At 38.6% G+C, this 19,247-nt stretch overlaps 1 protein-coding gene across 1 annotated transcript in view; it reads right to left on the bottom strand.

The window, feature by feature from the left end:
* BRMS1L (BRMS1 like transcriptional repressor) overlaps positions 1-18,293 on the bottom strand; it is a 55,634-nt gene extending 37,341 nt beyond the window's left edge. Inside the window, exons 1-4 of the mRNA XM_007938558.2 lie at positions 18,152-18,293; positions 13,974-14,064; positions 7,321-7,448; positions 5,284-5,363 (exon numbers count right to left, since the gene is read on the bottom strand). Of these exons, the coding sequence (XP_007936749.1) occupies positions 5,284-5,363; positions 7,321-7,448; positions 13,974-14,064; positions 18,152-18,293 (441 nt within the window). The remainder of the gene's footprint in view (positions 1-5,283; positions 5,364-7,320; positions 7,449-13,973; positions 14,065-18,151) is intronic.
* Between the last annotated feature and the right edge of the window lie 954 nt (positions 18,294-19,247).

The raw sequence follows: 19,247 nt of genomic DNA, 5'->3' as shown, positions 1-19,247 counted from the left end.
AAAAGACTAATAAAATGGACAAGCCACTGGCAAACTTAGCAAAGAAAAACAGGGAGAGAATACAAATAACACAAATAAGAAACAAACTGGGTGACGTCACAACATAACCAACAGAAATTAAAAGGATAATATCAGGATACTATGAAGAACTACAGGAGCTCTGGTGGTATAGTGCCTAAGGCATCCGACTACTAACCAGAAGGCTGGTGGTTCAAACCCACCAGCCACTCCTCAGAAGGAAGACTGGGCAATCTACTTCTACAGAGATACTGTCTCAGAAACCCAAGGAGGGGTCTCTATGAGTTGGAAGACATTCAACGGCAGTGAGTTTGGTTATTTTTGGTTTATGAAGAACTATACTCCAACAAATTTGAAAATCTAGAAGAAATGGACAGATTTCTAGAAACATACTATTTACCTAAACTAACAAAGACTAAGGTGGAAAATTTGAAAAAAAGACCCATAACAAAAGAAGAAATTGAACAGGTCATAAAAAAATTACCAACAAAAAAAAAAAGTCCTGGTGACCATAGTCTTGGGGAACATCATGCTTAACTGGCACAACACAGTACATAAAACTCTTGTTCTACAACCTACTTTGGTGCGTATAGACTAGGGTCTTAAAAGCTTTCAAGCGGCCATCTAAGATGCAACTATTGGTCTCCTGTCATTTGAATCAAAGAAAATCAAAGGCATCTGAAAACAATTAGTCCAAGGACAAGATGGACCATAAGGACCTCAGCCTTCATGACTCCAAGACCAGAAGAAATAGATGGTACCCAGCTTTTGATGCCAACCTCTTGGAAAGGTATCAAAACTGGAGATCCTGGATAGAGTGGGAGGAAAATGTGGAACAAAATTCAGAAACACAAAAGTGACCACAGTTACTGGTCACATAGTCTGGTGGAACTCCTAAGACTATGGCCTCGGGTTATGTTTAGGGCCTGGATTTGGACTCACTCCCACGGACTGGCTCTCAGCCCAAGAGTAGAAAGACCTACATGCAGAACACCTACCCCACGCCAATGCACTCACCTACTCTAGGGAGCTGCACCTCTTAGACTGATCAGCCTTGAGGCACCAGAGTGGCAGCATTCACATAGAGGAAAAGCTGGACAGACAGAAATCTAAAGTTAAGAGGGGCATAGGGAAGAAAGGGAAGAAGTGTTTTTTAATGGTCGCAGATGGTGATCTGGGCATGAAATCAAATGTGCATGAACTGTTGAATGTAAAATAAATTTGCTTTGTAAATTTGCACCCAAAGCACAATAAAATTAAAAAAAAAAAAAAAACCCTGGCCCAGACTGTTTCACTGGAGAATTCTACCGAACATTCAGAGAAGAACCGATATCAATCCTACTGAAACTATTCCAGAACATAAAAAAGGATGGGATCCTCCCAAATTCATTTCATGAAGCAAGCTTAACTATGATACTAAAACCAGGCAAAAATATCACTAAAAAGGAAAACTACACTTCAATATCCCTCATGAATACAGATGCAAAAATGTTCAACAAAATTCTAGTCAATATACTCCAACAACATATCAAAAAAATAACCTATTATGACCAAGTAGTGTTCATACCAGGTATGCAAGGATGGGTCAACATTAGAAAAACAATCAACATCATCCATCACATAAATAAAACAAAGGAAAAGAACCACATAATCTATCAATCGATCCAGAAAAGGCATTTGATAAAACCCAACACCCATTCCTAATGAAAACTCTCACCAAAATAGGAATAGAAGGAAAATTCCTCAACATGTTGTTTGTTGTCATTGTTGTTGTTGTTGTTATTATGTGCTGTTGAGTCAGACCTGACTCATGGCGACCCCTCCTTGGATTTCCGAGGCAGTATCACTATGGAAGTAGATTGCTCAACCTTCCTTCCCAGGAGTAATAAAGGGCATATATGCAAAACCAATAGCCAACATTATTCTCATTGGAGAGAGACTGAAACCATTCCCCTTGCGAACAAAAATCAGACAAAGATACCGTCTATCACCACTTCTATTCAACATTGTACTGGAAGTCCTAGCCAGGGCAATAAGGCAAGAAAGAGAAATCAAAGGCATCCGAATTGGTAAGGAAGAAGTCAAACTATCCCTATTTGCTGATAATATGACCCTATACCTAGAAAACCCAAGAAACTCAGCAAAAAAACTACTGAAACTAATTGAGAGATTTAGCATAGTGGCAGGATATATGATCAACATCCAAAATCAGTTGGATTCCTCTACACCAGCAAAGAGATTGCTGAAAAGGAAATAAGAAAATCAATACCATTTACAATAACTACCAAAAAAATAAAATACTTGGGAATAAATCTTACCAAGGACACAAAAGACCTGTACAAAGAAAACTATAAAAAACTACTTCAAGAAACCGTAAGAGATCTACATAAATGGAAGAACATCCCTGCTCATGAATAGGAAGATTAAATTTGTGAAAATGTCAATTCTACCCAAAGCAATCTATACATTCAATGCAATCCCAATCCAGATCCCTTTAACATTTTTTAAGGATGTGGAAAAACCAATCACTAACTTTACATGGAAAGGAAAGAGACCTCGGATAAGCAAAGCACTGCTGAAGAAGAAGAACAAAGTTGGAGGTCTCACATTGCTGGATCTCAAAACCTACTATAAACCCACTGTAGTCAAAACTGCCTGGTATTGGTATAATGACAGACACACATACCAATGCAATTGAATTGAGAACCCAGAAATAGATCCATCGACCTATGGTCAGCTGATCCTTGACAAAGGGCTGAAATCCATTCAATAGGGAAGAGAATGTTTGTTTAATAAATGGTGCTGGCAAAACTGGATATCCATTTGCAGAAAAATCAAACAAGATCTGTACCTCACACCATACACAAAAATGAACTCCAGATGAATCGAAGACTTAAATGTGAAACCTAAAACTATAGAGTTCCTCAAGGAAAAACTAGGGGCAAATTTAGGGGTCCTAATATATTGGCATAAATAGACATCAAGCATAATCCAAAATGCACAAACAGCAGATGAATGTGACCTTCTCAAAATTAAATTTTTATGTGCTTCAAAAGACTTCTCCAAAAGAGTCAAAAGAGAACCTACAGATTGGGAAAAAAATATTCAGCAATGACATATCTGACAAGGGACTTATCTCTAGAATTTATAGAAAACCCCAACACCTCAACAACAAAAAGACAAATAATCCAATTAAAAAATGGGCAGAAGACATGAACAGACACTTCACCAAGGAGGATATTCATGCGGCCAACAAACACATGAAGAAATGTTCACGATCATTAGCCATTAGAGAGATGCAAATCAAAACAACAATGAGATACCACCTGGCCCCAGCAATAATAACAATGTTCAACAAGACAGAAAATAACAAATGCTGGCAAGGATGTGGAGATTTGGAACTCTCATATACTGCTGGTGGGACTGTAAAATGTTACAACTGTGGAAAGCAATATGGCGATTCCTTAAAAAGTTGGAATTAAAAATGCCATTTGATCCAGCAATCTCATTACTAGGTATAAATCCTAAAGAAGTGAGAGCCAGCACAAGAACAGATATATGGATACCTATGTTCATCACAGTACTATTTACAATAGCAAAAAAATGGAAACAACCTATGTGCCCATCAACAGAAGAATGGATAACCAAACTACGGTACATACACATAATGGAATACTATGCAACATCAAGAATAATGTAGAATCTGCGAAACACAGCATAATGTTGATGAACTTGGATACTATGCTGAGTGAAATAAGTCAATCACAGAAGGACAAACATTATATTAGTTAATTATTGTAAAAAGTAAAGGAAAGGTTTATATATGGAAGGAAACTTTCTTTGTTGGTTACCAAGGGTGGGAGGGGAGGAAAGGGAACAATGCAAAAATTAAATAAATAAATAGAAAGAAAGAAAAAAGGGTTAAATAGCAAAGAAGTCACTTTGAGAACTAAGGTGCACCTGACACAAGCCATGGTACTTTCAATTGCCTCATATGCACGCAAAAGCTAGACGATGAATAAGGAAGACTAAAGAACAACTGATGGCTTCGAATTATGGTGTTGGCAAAGAATACTGAATATACCATTAACTGCCGGAAGAATGAACAGATCCATCTTGTAAGAAATACAGCCAGAATGCTCCTTAGAAGTGAGGAAGGCAAGATTTTGTTTCACATACTTTGGACATGTTATCAGGAGGGGTCAGTCCTTAGAGAAGGACATTATGCTTGGTAAAGCAGAGGGTCAGCAAAAAAAAGAGGAAGACCCTCAATGAGATGGATTGACACAGTAGCTCCAAGAGTGGGCTCAAATGTGGCAGTGACCGTGAGGGTGGTACAAGGCCAAGTAGTGTTTGTTGTACATGGGGTCACTCTGAGTCAGAACCAACTCGACAGCACCTAACAACAATACTTTTTTTGGAGTCCCTGGATGACACAAACTGGATAAGCACTGGACGATTAGTTAAAAGTTGACTATTCAAAGCCACCCAGAAGCATTTGGGAGACAGGCCTGGCAATCTGCTTACAAAAGTTTCAACCTTGTCTGTATACATGGAGTCACCATGAGTTGGAATCAACTCAACAGCAAGTAATAACAATACTTTTTCAATTGATTTCATGTTGAAGTGATAGTATTTTGGATATATTGAGTTAAAAATATATTATTATTAAAGTTAACTTTGTTTTAGAAAAAAAGAATAATTATAAAACTTGTCTTGTTATTTCTACCAATATATTTATGATCTTGTCCAAGTTAATATGAAAAGTTAGCTACAAAATTAGCATTGTTTTATAAACACTATCTAAAATAAACAGAACATAGAGAAATACGGTTATTTTTTCCTATAAATAGAGAGTTTTTGCCTTAAGATATGGAAATAGGCAGAGTCAGAAATTAATTTTATAGCCCAACATTTTATTTAACTGCACCACTGGATATACACTTTTTGAGTCTTAACTTCTATATTATACTAATTATAATATTATCAGTGATGTCAGATGACATAATCTTTACAGTCTTTTTAAAGTAAGAGTTGTGAAAACTCTAAAATTCCATCACTTAGTTCTTTTTCTTTCTGTGTCCTATTTCTACTACAGCTCCCAGTACAACTGTATTTTTAAAAAATAATAATAAAATCACATACAAATATAAGCTGAAGTACTACTTCATTTTGTTTCACTTAATTTATTCTTTTTTAACTACTGCACTCAAAAAAGGTTTGAAGTGATGAAATTAGCTTAAAAGTTAAGCAAAATGTCAGTACCTCACAATGCTGACGAGAAGCTTGAATTTCACATTCATATTTGTTCTTTACAGATTCTAAGCAGAGCTCTCTATAGATTCCTGCAACCAAACACAATGACTCTGATTATGTTAGCAATAAGAGGTTTCATTATCACTTCCCTACAAGAATTCTGTCCTCACCCTATTTTATGAGATGAAGAAAGAAGAAATTGACAAGTGACTCTATCTTTAAACACTAAATGTAAAAAGGCTCATTTCAAATATATTTCAAAGAAGACTTAGAAAATCAAGAATTTAAGAACTAGAAAGAAATTATACAGCTAATTTTAGTTCTTATCCCATTCCTCTAAAGAATACTCCTAAATGTTTGAGAGACAATGATCAAAATGAAAATGTTCTTCCTATAAAAACAAACTGTGGGATTCATCAGCCACAAAGCAGCAACTAGCACTACATCCCATCAAACCACTATTTTTAAACTTCTATTTCTCTTCAGAGCCAGAGCTCACAGTGGATTAAATATATAACCCGATATAACAAAGTTTATAAAGTCAGGAGTGCTCCTGACAGGGCTTTACCTAGAGAAATGGAGGCCCAAGAGAGCTTAACTTTAGTGATAGCCAGGCAGTAGTAATAGGTAATATGGCCATGCAAATGTGCCACCATAAAATGGCAAAGAGTTCTAGCTATATCTACTAAACTCTGCTATCATTGGCCCTAGAAATGTAATTCTCTCAGGATATCTAGAGCTATGCCATCAACACACTCATACATATTACTCTGTAAAGCCAAAAACTCAAAAGTTGAAAATTGAATAATGTATTCAAGTAATATTTCCTGAACAATCATTAAATTAAAAAGAATATCAAAGAAAATAAAGAACATTTTTACTTTTGGGGTATATATAGTAAGCCAATATGCAAAGATAGCAGATTAAGTATCACATACTTATTAAGCACAAGAATAACATTTGGATTAAGGTGGGTTTAGTTACTGAAGACATTATTGTCTTAAGTATTACTTAACAGACAGATAAGGATCAATTAATGTATCAAAATAGAAAATCAGCATCTTTAATCATTAAAGTTAACAGTCTGACTATGAAAAATAGTAAGTGATTCCTTGGTTATGAATGCTGGTACATGATACTGAGCGTGGATCAAATCCAGGTCCAAGGGATTCCTATGTCTACATAAGATCTACAAGTACCATCCGGGCATCTTGTTAAACTGTAGATTCTTATTCAGTATATCTGGAGTGGAAATGCAAATTATCAGCAGGGGGTCAAATCAGAATGAACTGGTTCAAAGCCCTGAGCTAATTCTGTCATCTATAATATTTTGATAAAACATTTAAAAGTATTGTAATTAAAAAAATCTTTATCACTCTTATAGATGAAAAAATTACCAAGAGTACTTAAATTAAGATTATTTCATTTACTTTATAAATTTACCTAATAGGGAATTAAATTTTGATGGTAACAGTAACTCTAAGGAAAGAGTATGTAGTTTCTAATTGTTCCACATGTAGAAGTATCTTCTTCTGAGCAACACTGTGAGCAACTTGAGAGGTTTTCTTTTTTTTTTTATTGTGGTTAAAAATACATATAACAAAATACTTGTCAAATCAACACTTGTACATGTATGTTCAGTGGCAATGATTATACTCACCGTATTGTACAACCATCACAACTATCTATTTCCAAATTATTCCATCACCATTAGTAGAAATTCAGTGCCCCCTACACAATGACTCCTCTTTTTCCCCCTCCCTACCATCTCTGGTAACCACTTTATTAGTTACCACTTTGATCTCTCTGTATTTACCTATTCTAGATGTTTCACATAAGTGAGGAGGGCTTCTTTTTGATATCCGACAGCAGTAGAGAAAAGCAAGAGGTATTTAATAAGCAACTGTGGGTTGACTGACAGTGAAATATTCTGATCAATGTATATATATTTGTAATCTCATCAATAACATTTACTTCACAAACACCTTTTATATATTTCCAAGAGTTCATATCCCAGTACATGGAAAAGATGTTTCACTTTCCTACCTGCTACCTTTGTACGGATTTGCATGTTTTCTTGTAAAGTTGCCAGTGGCTCTAAATATTCTGGTGCCTTTCCAGCTATGACTTCTTGTAGTTTTGCATCCACCTGACTTAATCGTTCTTTATAAAGCCTAAACAAAGCAAAAATTAAGGTATTACTTTAAAATCCCACCATAACTACTTATCTTCTCTATACATTATCTCTTCTTAATCTCATTCATATTTTATTAACCTACCAGCTATATTTTTGTCTTGATTATTGTAATTGTACAGAGATTTATATGATGATTCTTTAGGAGTTAAGTAAATTTGAGTGTTAATACAACAAATATCCTTTTTTTCCCTTTAAACAATAAGAGAAATAATTATCTAAATTAACTGCCAAAATAATGCATTATCATGTGTGGGTTAAATTTTTCTAAACATCAAGATAAAATGATAAACAAATGTGTAAAGTCAGAAAACTACAGCATGATACTTGTATCTTTTTGAAATTATAACCCTACTTTAAATGAAATGTAAAAAATTTGATACAACAATGACTGTACCTAAAAAACATCAAATTTATTCAAAATGTAGGTAAGTTCTCCCCATTTGTGAATGAATTGGTAATATTCAACTATGTTTAAAAGAATTAAAAAAAAAAATCTATAACCATTGAGTTGATTCTGACTCATAGCAACCCTCTAAGACAGAATACAATGGCCCCAGAGAGTTTCCAAGGCTATAATCTTTATAGAAAAGAGCACTGGTGGCATAATGGTTAAAGCATTTGGCTGTTAACTAAAAAGGTCAGCGGTTCAAACCCACCAGCGGTCCCACGGGAGACAAATGAAGCAGTCTGCTACCATAAAGATTTACAGCCTTGGCTACCCTATGGTGCAGTTCTACTATGTCCTAAAGGGTTGCTATGAGTCAGAATCATCATGATGGCAGTGGATTTGGATTTGGATTTTGGAATCCTTTCAGAAGCAGACTGCCATATCTCTCTCCCATAGAGAGGCTAGTGGGTTTGAATGGCCGGCTTTTCAGTTAGCAGCCAAGTGCTTAGCCACTGTACCACCAGTGCTCCTTATTTAATAGAACAGAATCCTCAAAATCAGTATAATTTCTACAACCTTGAGATTTAATTATAAATTCATGAAAAGCAAAGATCATAAGTCCCTCCCTCAGTAATGACCACAATACTATTCACCTTATGGATGCTCAAATAATGTTTGTTGGATGTTAACTGTTAAAATGAATGGAAACTTGGGTGGTATAAATTCCTACATATTTTTAAGGAGGCAGAAGAACTCACCTTCCACCACTATACAAACTGCAAATGGTGAGTTTTCTGCCTTATGGAGGGTGTGCTATTGTGCTCTGTTGTGCTAGAATGGGAGAAGTAGGATAATTACATTATTATTATTCTATTTCCTGCCCCTTCCAAACAGGATTTGAGACAGCTTGCAGAGAAACAAAGTACAACAGGATAAAAATAACAAAGCAATTTAGGCAAAAGGAAAAAAATAAGATGACTATAAACCTGGGGCAAGATTAATTTTTTTCTGAAAACCCATTCCTTGAGAAAGAATCTTACTAAGTAGTGGTATAGGTCTTTTTTTTAATACTCTTAGAGATGAATAAAGCTGGTAGGAAGAACTGACTAGTGGTCATAATGAGCCATGAGAAAGCAAAAATCAAGACACCTGGCATCCCCACAATGAACAAAGTTGACATATGATTGACGACTAATTACAGAGTTCTCCTATGTCATAGGTGGCTTACAGTGGTTTACTGGAGCTTTACGTTAATTATCATTTCTTGGATAACCATAAAATTTACTTTAAATCCCAACAGTCAAATCTGAATTAACTGCATGTGCAGTGTAGTAAACTTCCTGGTATGGCTTTTCTAGCCATAAATCTTTGTAAACTCCGTTGTGGAATTTGCTGTGAACAACTAAGGAACTCCTGATTATTAAAGTTATCCACCTGGGCTATTTCTGTTGAGAGTGGCACAAAGAAATGTTCTGGGAAGTTCACTCTCTCTCAGGTGCTCAGAATTCTGATGTTATGATTGGCTAGTTTGGTCACTCTGCCAGGCTCAAAAGGCATGCTGCTGAGAGAAACATGCTCCTGAGAGACACACACTGCTGAGAAAGAGACACCGAGAGACATGCACTACTGGGAGGGAGACTGAGAAAGGTTGTTGGCTGAGAGATAGTGGGCTGAGAGAGACTGAGTGTTGTTCCTGAACTTGAATTATAGCCTGGTGCTTCCCTAATAAACCCCATAATCTGTGAGTTCTATGTGGCCACTGCAGCGAATTATCAAACCCAGCAGAAAGGTGGTGGGTGCTGCGGGAGAACAGTTGGTGTCAGGGGTGAGGAAAGGGCTACAGTCTGGCCTCACAGGAATAGGCCTTGGGCTATTGATGGTGATTCTGTCTTTCTCTTGTGGGGTTAGAGGTCAGAAGACGTGGCCTCCCTTCCCCTTTAGCAGCTGGTGTCAGAAGTGGTGAGAATTGTTGCAGTGGCTCCAGACTCATAGAAGCATGGGATTTTGTAAAAGAAAGAGGGAAGGGGCCTAGGAAGTGAAATTTTGGATTATTAGGTTGGTGTTACCTATTAAAGGAGGTAATTGATTCAGAGGTTAGAGCTTTTGGTTACACCCAGCCAAATGCCCAAGGCCATATGCATAGAACAGAACAGTAATCAAGGTGAAGAGATGAACCTGGAATGTCTTAAAAAGAATTATGTGTTTATCTGAATGTACTACGGGTATTGAATGTTCTCTTACCTATTTGTACATTAGAAATGATAATGGGGTGTGGATAACAGAGAGCATGTAAGTCCGCCATCAGCTCATACTTGTTGTTGTTGTTATGTGCCGTCAAGTTGGACCCGACTCATAGTGACCCCTCCTTGGGTTTCTGAGGCAGTATTACTACAGAAATAGATTGCCCCATCTTCCTTCCGAAGAGTGGCTGGTGGGTTTGAAGCGCCAGCCTTCTGGTTAGCAGTCAAGTGCCTTTGGCACTACGCTACCAGAGCTCCTCATACTTGATTGGATATGTTTAAAAGGGGAAACAGAATTTGCCCAGCAGAAACAGGCTTTTGTTTTAAGCTCTGTGTGTAGAGAGTACTAGGAGTTTAGGTGGAAAACCTAAGCCCCACGCAGTACTACTGAAGGAACAGAAGATTTGCATTTGAAGAAAGAACCTGAAGAGAACAAAAAAATGACTGGTTTTTTTAATTTTGAGCAAGCATTTAGGCTTTGGGTGCATCAAGGCAGGAAAGTCAAGGTCCATGAGAGAAACCCTTTCTAGGACTAAAAGTTAAAGGAAGCCAGTGAGCAGTAGGCTTGTCTGCTTGCTTGTGACCACCTGAGTGGAAATGGGGGAAGTGCAGCAAAGAAGAAACAGGCTGAATTTGGTACTCTTTGACCTAGGCCACGGAGGCTAGGGATGAGAAGGGCTGACTGGTCTGAAATGCAAGGAATTGTGAGCCTACAGGCATTGAAACAGTCCCTGAGGACTGAGGATGTGAGAGAAGGTGCTGGCTGGTCTGAAGTGAAGGGAAGAGTGTTACTCCCAAACTTGGCAGCTGGTACCCATGACCTAGCTGGGATGGCTAGGGCTGAGCTGACCACAACCGACCAAACGAAGAGGAAGGTGTTTGACACTGAGCTGGTGTTAAGTTGCTGCAATATGACGGCTTGCGCCGGGCTGGACTTTGCTTGTTTATGGATGCATATGCCCAAAGTTTCAAGCAGAACAGAAGATTCTTCAGAGAGAAAGGACCATGCTTGTCTCCTCACAGTACTGGTTTGATAGGGATGGACAAATTAGAAACTGGCTATCTAAAAATAGGGGGAGATAAAGGCGTGAAGTGGCTGGCTTACATGCTTTCATGGGTGTGGTTATTCTTAAATTGATGGTGAAGGGGATGTGAATTTTTGAAGCATAAAAGGGATGATGGCTAGAAAAGCCAGGGGGTGGCCTGCGGTGTAGTAAATTACCTGGCATGGCTTTTCTAGCCATAAATCTTTGTAAACTCCATGGTAGAATTCGCTGTGAGCAACTGAGGAGCTCCTGATTATTAAAGTTATCCACCTGGGGTATTCTCTGTTGAGAGTGGCACAAAGCAAAGTTCTGGGAAATTCACTTTCTCTCAGGTGCTTAGAATTCTGATGCTATGATTGGCTAGTTTGGCCACTGTGCCAGGCTCAAAAGGAGGCAGAAGTCTCTCTGACTGCTGGCTGAGAAGGACGTGCTACTGAGAGAAACGCACTCCTAAGAGATACACACTGCTGAGAAAGAGACACCAAGAGACGCGCACTACTAAGAGACACCGAGAGACATGCATTGCTGGGAGAGAGAGTGAGAGAGACTATTGGCTGAGAGACAGCAAGCTGAGAGAGACTGAACATTGTTCCTGAACTTGAATTATAGCCTGGTACTTCTCTAATAAACCCCATAATCTGTGAGTTCTGTGTGGCTACTGCAGCAAATTATCGAGCCCAATGGAAAGGTGGTAGGTACTGCAGGAGGAACAGTTGGTGTCAGGGTTGAGGAAAGGGCTAGAGGGAGGTACCATGTCTGGTCTCACAGGAATAGGCCTTGGGCTATTGATGGTGATTTTGTCTTCCTCTTGTGGGGTTAGAGGTTAGAAGATGTGGCCTTCCTGCCCCTTTAGCAGCATGAGATTCAGAATTACCTGTGCTAAAATGCAAAAATATAAGCTTGCTTCCACTTTTCCATAATGAGCCTGGATGAACTCTCCACACTGTCCAAATAATGGATTCTTTGGGCATCCATTATTTGGTTTAATTTAAAATTAGTAAATGGGAATCTTTAGAGTAAGATAATTATACCATGTTTTAAAACCAAATTTTTATAATTTGGGCTCATTATCTATTGTGGATGTCTTATGTTAATTTACTACACTAGCATCAAACATCTACACATTCATCTCTAATACCAACCAAAGTTAAGACCAGATATGGCATGTGGCTTCATGATAAACAAATCTGCCCCATTTTAGTCTGAACTATATCCCTGGCAATTCCTGATATGTTTAATGAGTTCCATCTCTTCTTTGAGCCTCTCTCTAGAAGAAGTAGAAGAAAAAGAGTAAGCAGCAAAATTCTGAAGAACTCAGGTTCTATATTTTCAGAAGCTTCTTTCATTCACATAATATGTAGCTAATGGCACGCTGGTGGCACAGTGGTTAAAGCATTTGGCTGCTAACTAAAAAAGTTCAGTGGTTTGAACCCACCAGCCATTCCACAGAAGAAAGATGAAGCAGTCTATCTCTGTAAAGATTTACAGCCTTGGAAAGTCTATGGGGCAGTTCTACTCTGTCCTATGGGGTTGCTAGGAGTTGGAATCAACTCAAAGACAGGATTTTAATATGAAGCCATATATATATATATATATATATATATATATATATGTTGTTGTTGTTGTTATGTGCCGTCGAGTCGGCCCCGACTCATAGCGACCCCTCCTTGGGTTTCCGAGGCAGTATCACTACGGAAGTAGATTGCCCAACCTTCCTTCCGAGGAGTGGCTGGTGGGTTTGAACCGCCAGCCGTCTGGTTAGCAGGCAAGTGTCTTAGCCACTATGCTGCCAGAGCTCCTATACATATATATATATGTATATATACACACACACACACGCGCGCGCACGCGCCCACATACATACATACAGATATAACCATGCCAGCAAATTCCAAAGTGAAATCTCTCATTTAAGATATTGTTATGGACTAAAGTGTGTTCCCCACAAATGTAAGTTGTAAATCCTATGTTCTATGCCTGTAGTTATAATTCCATTTTGGAATGGGTTTTGTCTGTTATGTTAATAAGTATAGGGAATGTTTTACGTCAACCTCTTTTAAGATATGAAAGAAATTAAATAGGAAAGCAAAAGAAGCAGATACGGGGATGGAGAGATGCCAAGCCACATAAAGACTGCCCAGGAGCAAAAGCTCAGGAGACATGAGGACCTTCTCCAGAGCTGACCAAGAAAGAAAGTCTTCCCCTAGAGCCAGAACCCTGAATTCAGAATTCTAGCCTCCTAAATTGTTAGAAAATAAATCTGTTTGTTAAAGCCACTCATGTATGGTATTTCTGTTACAGCAACACTAAATAACTCAGATATTCTCTAAGCATCAATTTTCTCACAGGTAAAGTAGAGATTTCTTGCAGCAAACTCACAAAATTGCTGCAAGAAGCAAACTAAAAATGCATGTGAAAACATGTCACTATATGAACTATCCAATGTAAAACACACACAAAAGTCATTTTTCTAGAGTTAGGATCTTTGAGAAATATTCTATTATATTCTTAAAATTTTATCCAATTATTTAACAAAGGAATGAAAGAAGCAGATTAGAGCCAAGGGTATAACAATCCAGCAAAAAGATTTTAATCAATAACACCCACCAAAAATCATATTATATCCCCCACCCTAAAAACACTCTACCTTAAATCCCTCAGTTTAGTTAATGAGATCTTTAGCAGACAATTACTGAAGCCTCCTGCAGATCAGTCCCATAAAATACAAAAGGGAAAACAGCACAAACCTAATGTGATTGCTCTTGTGCTAGTATACATGTGATATGATTGAGGTTCCATGGCAATGACCTTCTGAAGCCACTACTTACTGATCTTTGAGATCGGTAAACTGTTTTTCAAGATTGGACATTTCATCTAAACATTCCATTCTTCTTCTTTCACAGTCTTCATCGTCCATTTCTGTGAATAAAAAAGCAAATACCAAAGATAAAACTTTACATTTTCAAATATATCTGAATTTTAATTAAGATAGTTGAAAAAAACTGTAATATGAAGTTGGATATGCAAGGCCTATATCAAGCCTTAAAAGCAAATACACATGCCATCGAGTCCGATCTGACTCATAGCAACCCCTCCTTGGATTTCCGAGGTAGTATCACTACAGAAGTAGATTGCCCAACCTTTCTTCTGAGGAGTGGCTGGTGGGTTTGAACTGCCAGCCTTCTGGTTAGCAGTCAAATGCCTTAGGCACTATGCCACCAGAGCTCCCTAAAAGAAAATAGATAAATACTTATCTAAAATCATTTCCATTATTGATTTACCTAAAAAACAGATGAGAATTAAAATGGTAGCAGTCTCTAGACCTGTTTTTAGTGTTATAAAAATATAATAGAATATTTTCCATTTTAACATTCTTAGGATACAATTTAGTGATATCAATTATATTAATCATGTTGTACCACCACCACCAATAATCGTTGCCAAATTTCCCATCACCATAAACAGAAACTCACTGTTTCCTAAACAATGCCTCTCCTTCCTGCTTCCTCCCTCCCTGGAAACTACTAACAAACTTTGTTCTCTATACATTTGCCTATTCTTATTTCTTATAAGTGAGATCATACAGTATTTGTCCTTTTGTAGTTGGCTTATTACATAAAACGTAACTTTTTCAAGGTTCATTGTGTTATAGTATATATCAGGATTTCATTTCTAACTAAGTAGTATTCCATTGCATGTATGTACCACTCACTCACTGCTGTCGAGAGACGCATCCGGCTCATAGTGACCCCTCCTTGGCTTTCCGAGGTGATATCACTACGGAAGTAGATTGGCCAATCTTCCTTCCAAGGAGTAGCTGGTGGGTTTGAACCACCAGCCTCCTGGTTAGCACTCAAATGCCTTAGGCACTAAGCCACTACTAGACCTATTTATTTTTACTCATTTTGAAGAACTGGCTACAAGCAATGACTTTAATTAGCTCACTTTTGGTTTGTTTCCAACCATTCAGCAGAACTAAAGAGTCAAAATGATTGCATCATTTAAAGGTTAACATGGCTCAAAAACATTTTTGGAATTCTTATTTCAGAGCTGCTGTCATGACTGGTTTGTCATGCCAATCACAGTAAAAAAAAAAACAACTCTAATCTCATTATGTTTAGGATATCTTGGTCTTCGATTCATTCTCTCATTGTTCTCTCTCCCCAAAATTATTGTCAGTCAGTGAGAAGGAGGCAAATGAGAAGAAAAACAAGCGAATATTTTAAGGAATACTATTGCTTATTATTATTAGGTCTTTCCTATAGTCCACATCTTCTATTTTCACATCACATATATTCCACATGTCAAAATGACTAAAGCACAAAATGATCTGTATCTAAATAGCTGAAGCACAAAATGATCTGTATCTTGCTTTTCATCACATAAAGGTCACTATTAGAGTTAAATTATGTTCAGTTGTTTTTCATACGTGAGAGAATAGATGATTCATTTTTTCAATTTATCTAAAATAAAATTACATTTCTGGTTCTTAATACCTTAATCTCTGGCAATTTAAAACTTGATTCCCCAGAATAACTCACTCTTCAAAGTCTCTGGTTAACAGATACTTTTCTATAGTCTTAGGACCTGCTCAATACCAAGGTTTGAGAAGAATGAAACAAGGGAATGTTATCACACAAAATATATGGCAAGACAGAGATGCTTTACAGATGAAACCACAAAAATTATTTAAATAATTTCTTTACACTTAAAAAACTTTAGACTTTTTGGTCAAATTATTATTATATTCTTCACAAAGTAAGTTGTCCATTACTTTCTGGAATGGCATAGCAACCAGCTAAAACTCACAAAAATCAACATAAAACTTGTAGAGAGTAGCATCTTAACAAACATGTAATTTGGTGAAGTCTTAACTCCCATCAAAAAAGCAAAGACTACTTGAAGATAAAATATTGTACAAATAAGGAAATGCATTCACTTAAGAGTTTAAAGAAGAACTTGTGATTTTCTTCCTCTATGATCCCCACTTACTTCCACAGGTAGGCAGGTGACTTTCAAGTTATTCTTCCTATCCCAGGCAGGCTCCAATTGGACATTTCTATCTATCAGTTGGGAGCTCTGGTAGCATAGTGGCTAAGGCACTTGACTGCTAACCAGAGGCTGGCGGTTCAAATCCACCAGCCACTCCTCAGAAGGAAGATGGGGCAATCTACTTCCATAGTGATACTACCTCGGAAACCCAAGGAGGGGTCACTATGAGTCGGGTCTGACTCGACAGCACATAACAACAACAACATCTATCAGTTGGACATTGTTACTTAAATATACCACCATCACTTCAAATGCAACCTGTCTTAAATACTGTACTATTTTAATACATCTTTATCTCAAATCTTTCACTTTTTCTATTTCTTACATCAGGGTTTCTCTCTTCACCTCTTCACTCCTAAACTTGCATTCATTGATCCTGTTTTACGCTTTTTTTTTTTTTTACTCTTTCATATCTTTTCCTTTCTTTCTCCATCATAGCTCAAATCTTTCTCCCAACCAAACTGTTTTCCTTACTCCTTTAAATAAGCCTTAAAATTTAGCCTTTGTACTTTTTCTTATACTTCTCCCCCTAAAGAAACATCTAACCATTGCCACTATAATCCAAATTCTACCCATTCTTCAAGGTAATTAAAATAATCCCATCTTCTTCAAGGAGTTTTTGCTAACCATCCTATTCTGAAAAGACTTCTCTGACTCTGAATTCCTACAGCATCATTCAGTTAAGCATTCACTTAGTACTTTAATCAAGTGGTGACTTATGACAGCTTTTTAACTGATTCAAGGAGACCAAAGATGTGGCAGTCTGCATCCATGAAGATTTACAGCCTTGGAAACCCCAAAGGGTTGCTATGAGTCAAAATCAATTTTGATGGCAATGGGTTGTGGGTTTTCAAGATCAGAACAGAACTATGTATATACCCTCACATTGGGTAGTGCTTGGGATACACAAAGAAGTCACTCATAAATATTTACTTATTGATAGTTGATTTATTGATTAAAACTGCATTATCCCACGAAAATTTGCTTTGAAAGAGAAAATAGGATATTTAAGGGTGATAACAGACTGTCCTCAACCTGTACCCTGCCTTTCATGGCCAAAATCAAACCCAAAGAAATGACTCTCATCTCCATTACATGAACAGAAGGAAAAGAATCCCGGTAATTATGAATTCCATTGCATTATCATTCCTAAAAATTTGCAAAACTGATTTGCGGTGTTAATCTCTCCCCCATTCCCCCATACTCCGCGGAAGAGGGTAGGGAGCTAAAATAATCCAATATTTAAAAGGTAGGAGAAAAGAAAATCATTGGAAAAATTGAAAGCTGTCAAAAATCAGTTAATTTATAAATACAAGTGTAATCTTCTCCTGAAAATCCAAAAACCACCCCGAAGTTGTGCCTTCCTCTCAGGCTTAAAAGTTCATTCAGAGAGATGCTGTAAACAGGACAGCTCCCAAGTCAGCCCCCAAAAGAGAACTGATGTCAATGCTGACTGATAGACTAACTTGGAAGCTGAGGTTAATAAATTCTAAGCCAGCCAAGGACGGGTACAAACCTACCCTCGGCTCCGACACCCACCCACGTTGAGAAGTAAGCGTTGCAAAAGTGAAAACATAAGAAGTCGGTGGTCTGGGAAGAGAAACATTTCCTGGGTCTTCCAGACAAGCAGTGGGGCGTGCCCCACCTCTCTCCCCAGGCCCAGAACGCAGCCGGGAGGTCCTAAGGGCGGGTCCACGCGGTAGTAGAACAGAATCGCATCCCGAACAAGGCTAGCCCAGGCCCGCGCTCCGCCCCGACCCGCGTCAAGGACACGCCTAGGACCGGGGAGCGCCCCACGACCTGTCCCGAAGCCACCGAAAGCCGGGAGCCAATCTCCGCCCCTTTCTTTTCTCCCCGCCCCGCTCTCCACCAGGACGCAGCTGCCCCGCGTGCGGAGAGCGGCCTGTCGCGCGCCCGGCGAGGGGACTCAGGCCAGCCCCACTCAGTCGCACACCTGAGCTATCTCCATCCTCGGAGACCGACGAGCTCTCCGTGTCCTCATCCTCGGAGCTGCTCCCCTCGTTTTCAGCGTAGTCCACCTCCATCTCATCGTGATGGTTCGTCTCCTTTTTATCCCCCCGGGAATGCACCGGCATTTTCCAGCCGCGCCGTCGCTTCCCACTCCCGGCGCCCAGCCCGGCCACCGCCGCTTCAGTGAAGGGCGCGCCAAACGCCCGAACCCACCCAGCAGCGGAGGTCCTTCTGAACCCCCTGGGTTCCTCCCCGCTCTGGGCCTGGGTTTCACAACCTAACCCGTAGGCTCTGCTCTGAGAGCTCTGCCATTGGTGGAGGCTGTCCTCCGAGTTCGGGGGCGGGGCTTGCCCTGCTCAGGCATGGTTGGTTGTCCGTCATTACAGCGCGGCCTTCCGACGTTAGTAGGGAGTTGTAGTCCTTACTGCTCAGACATACACGGATTGATGGCTTCCCTGCTTCCATAGCCCTTGAGCACTTCTTCCATCTGGACTTCAAGTCCCACAAGGCACGAAAGTTTGATCTCAGTTCATACACTAAATAGAATCAGACTGCGTGAATTTGGTCTCTATTTATTCTTTTCCCGCCAAGTGATTGTCTAAGCACCCTAATTATCCAAGATGTTAGGGTCCGATATGAAAAGGTGGTTTTGCCTACTCTTTGAGCCTGGGGAACTGGAGAACCGTTTCTTGTACCGAAGTGCTGCTAAAAACTACCATATTGAATTAGTAATTTTAGACACTTTCTATGCTGTACAAAATTAAATTATTCTTGAAACTTTTGTAATCAATAATCTAGAAAGAGAGTTGTAGATTGTCATTTTCAATACAGTATTTCATTGTACTGTGGTAGAATATATATAACAAAGTATTTGCCATTTCAATCATTTTTATGTTTACAGTCCAGTATTACAGTATTAATTAATACAGTCCAGTATTAATTACATTCACCAGGTTCATTTTACTGGTGTGTAATCATCACCATTATCCGTTTCTGATTTTTTTCATCACCCTTAAAAGAAACTCAGTGTACTCCAAGCTGTAACAATTAATAAACTTTGGTCTCTATGTGTTTGCCTA

This window comes from Orycteropus afer, unplaced genomic scaffold (genome assembly GCF_000298275.1).
Source record: "Orycteropus afer afer isolate SDZICR_OR568_19922 unplaced genomic scaffold, OryAfe1.0 scaffold00051, whole genome shotgun sequence".
Lineage (NCBI taxonomy): Eukaryota > Metazoa > Chordata > Mammalia > Tubulidentata > Orycteropodidae > Orycteropus > Orycteropus afer.
Note: the sequence above shows the minus strand (reverse complement) of the source record. Positions and strands in the feature narration are given on the sequence as shown.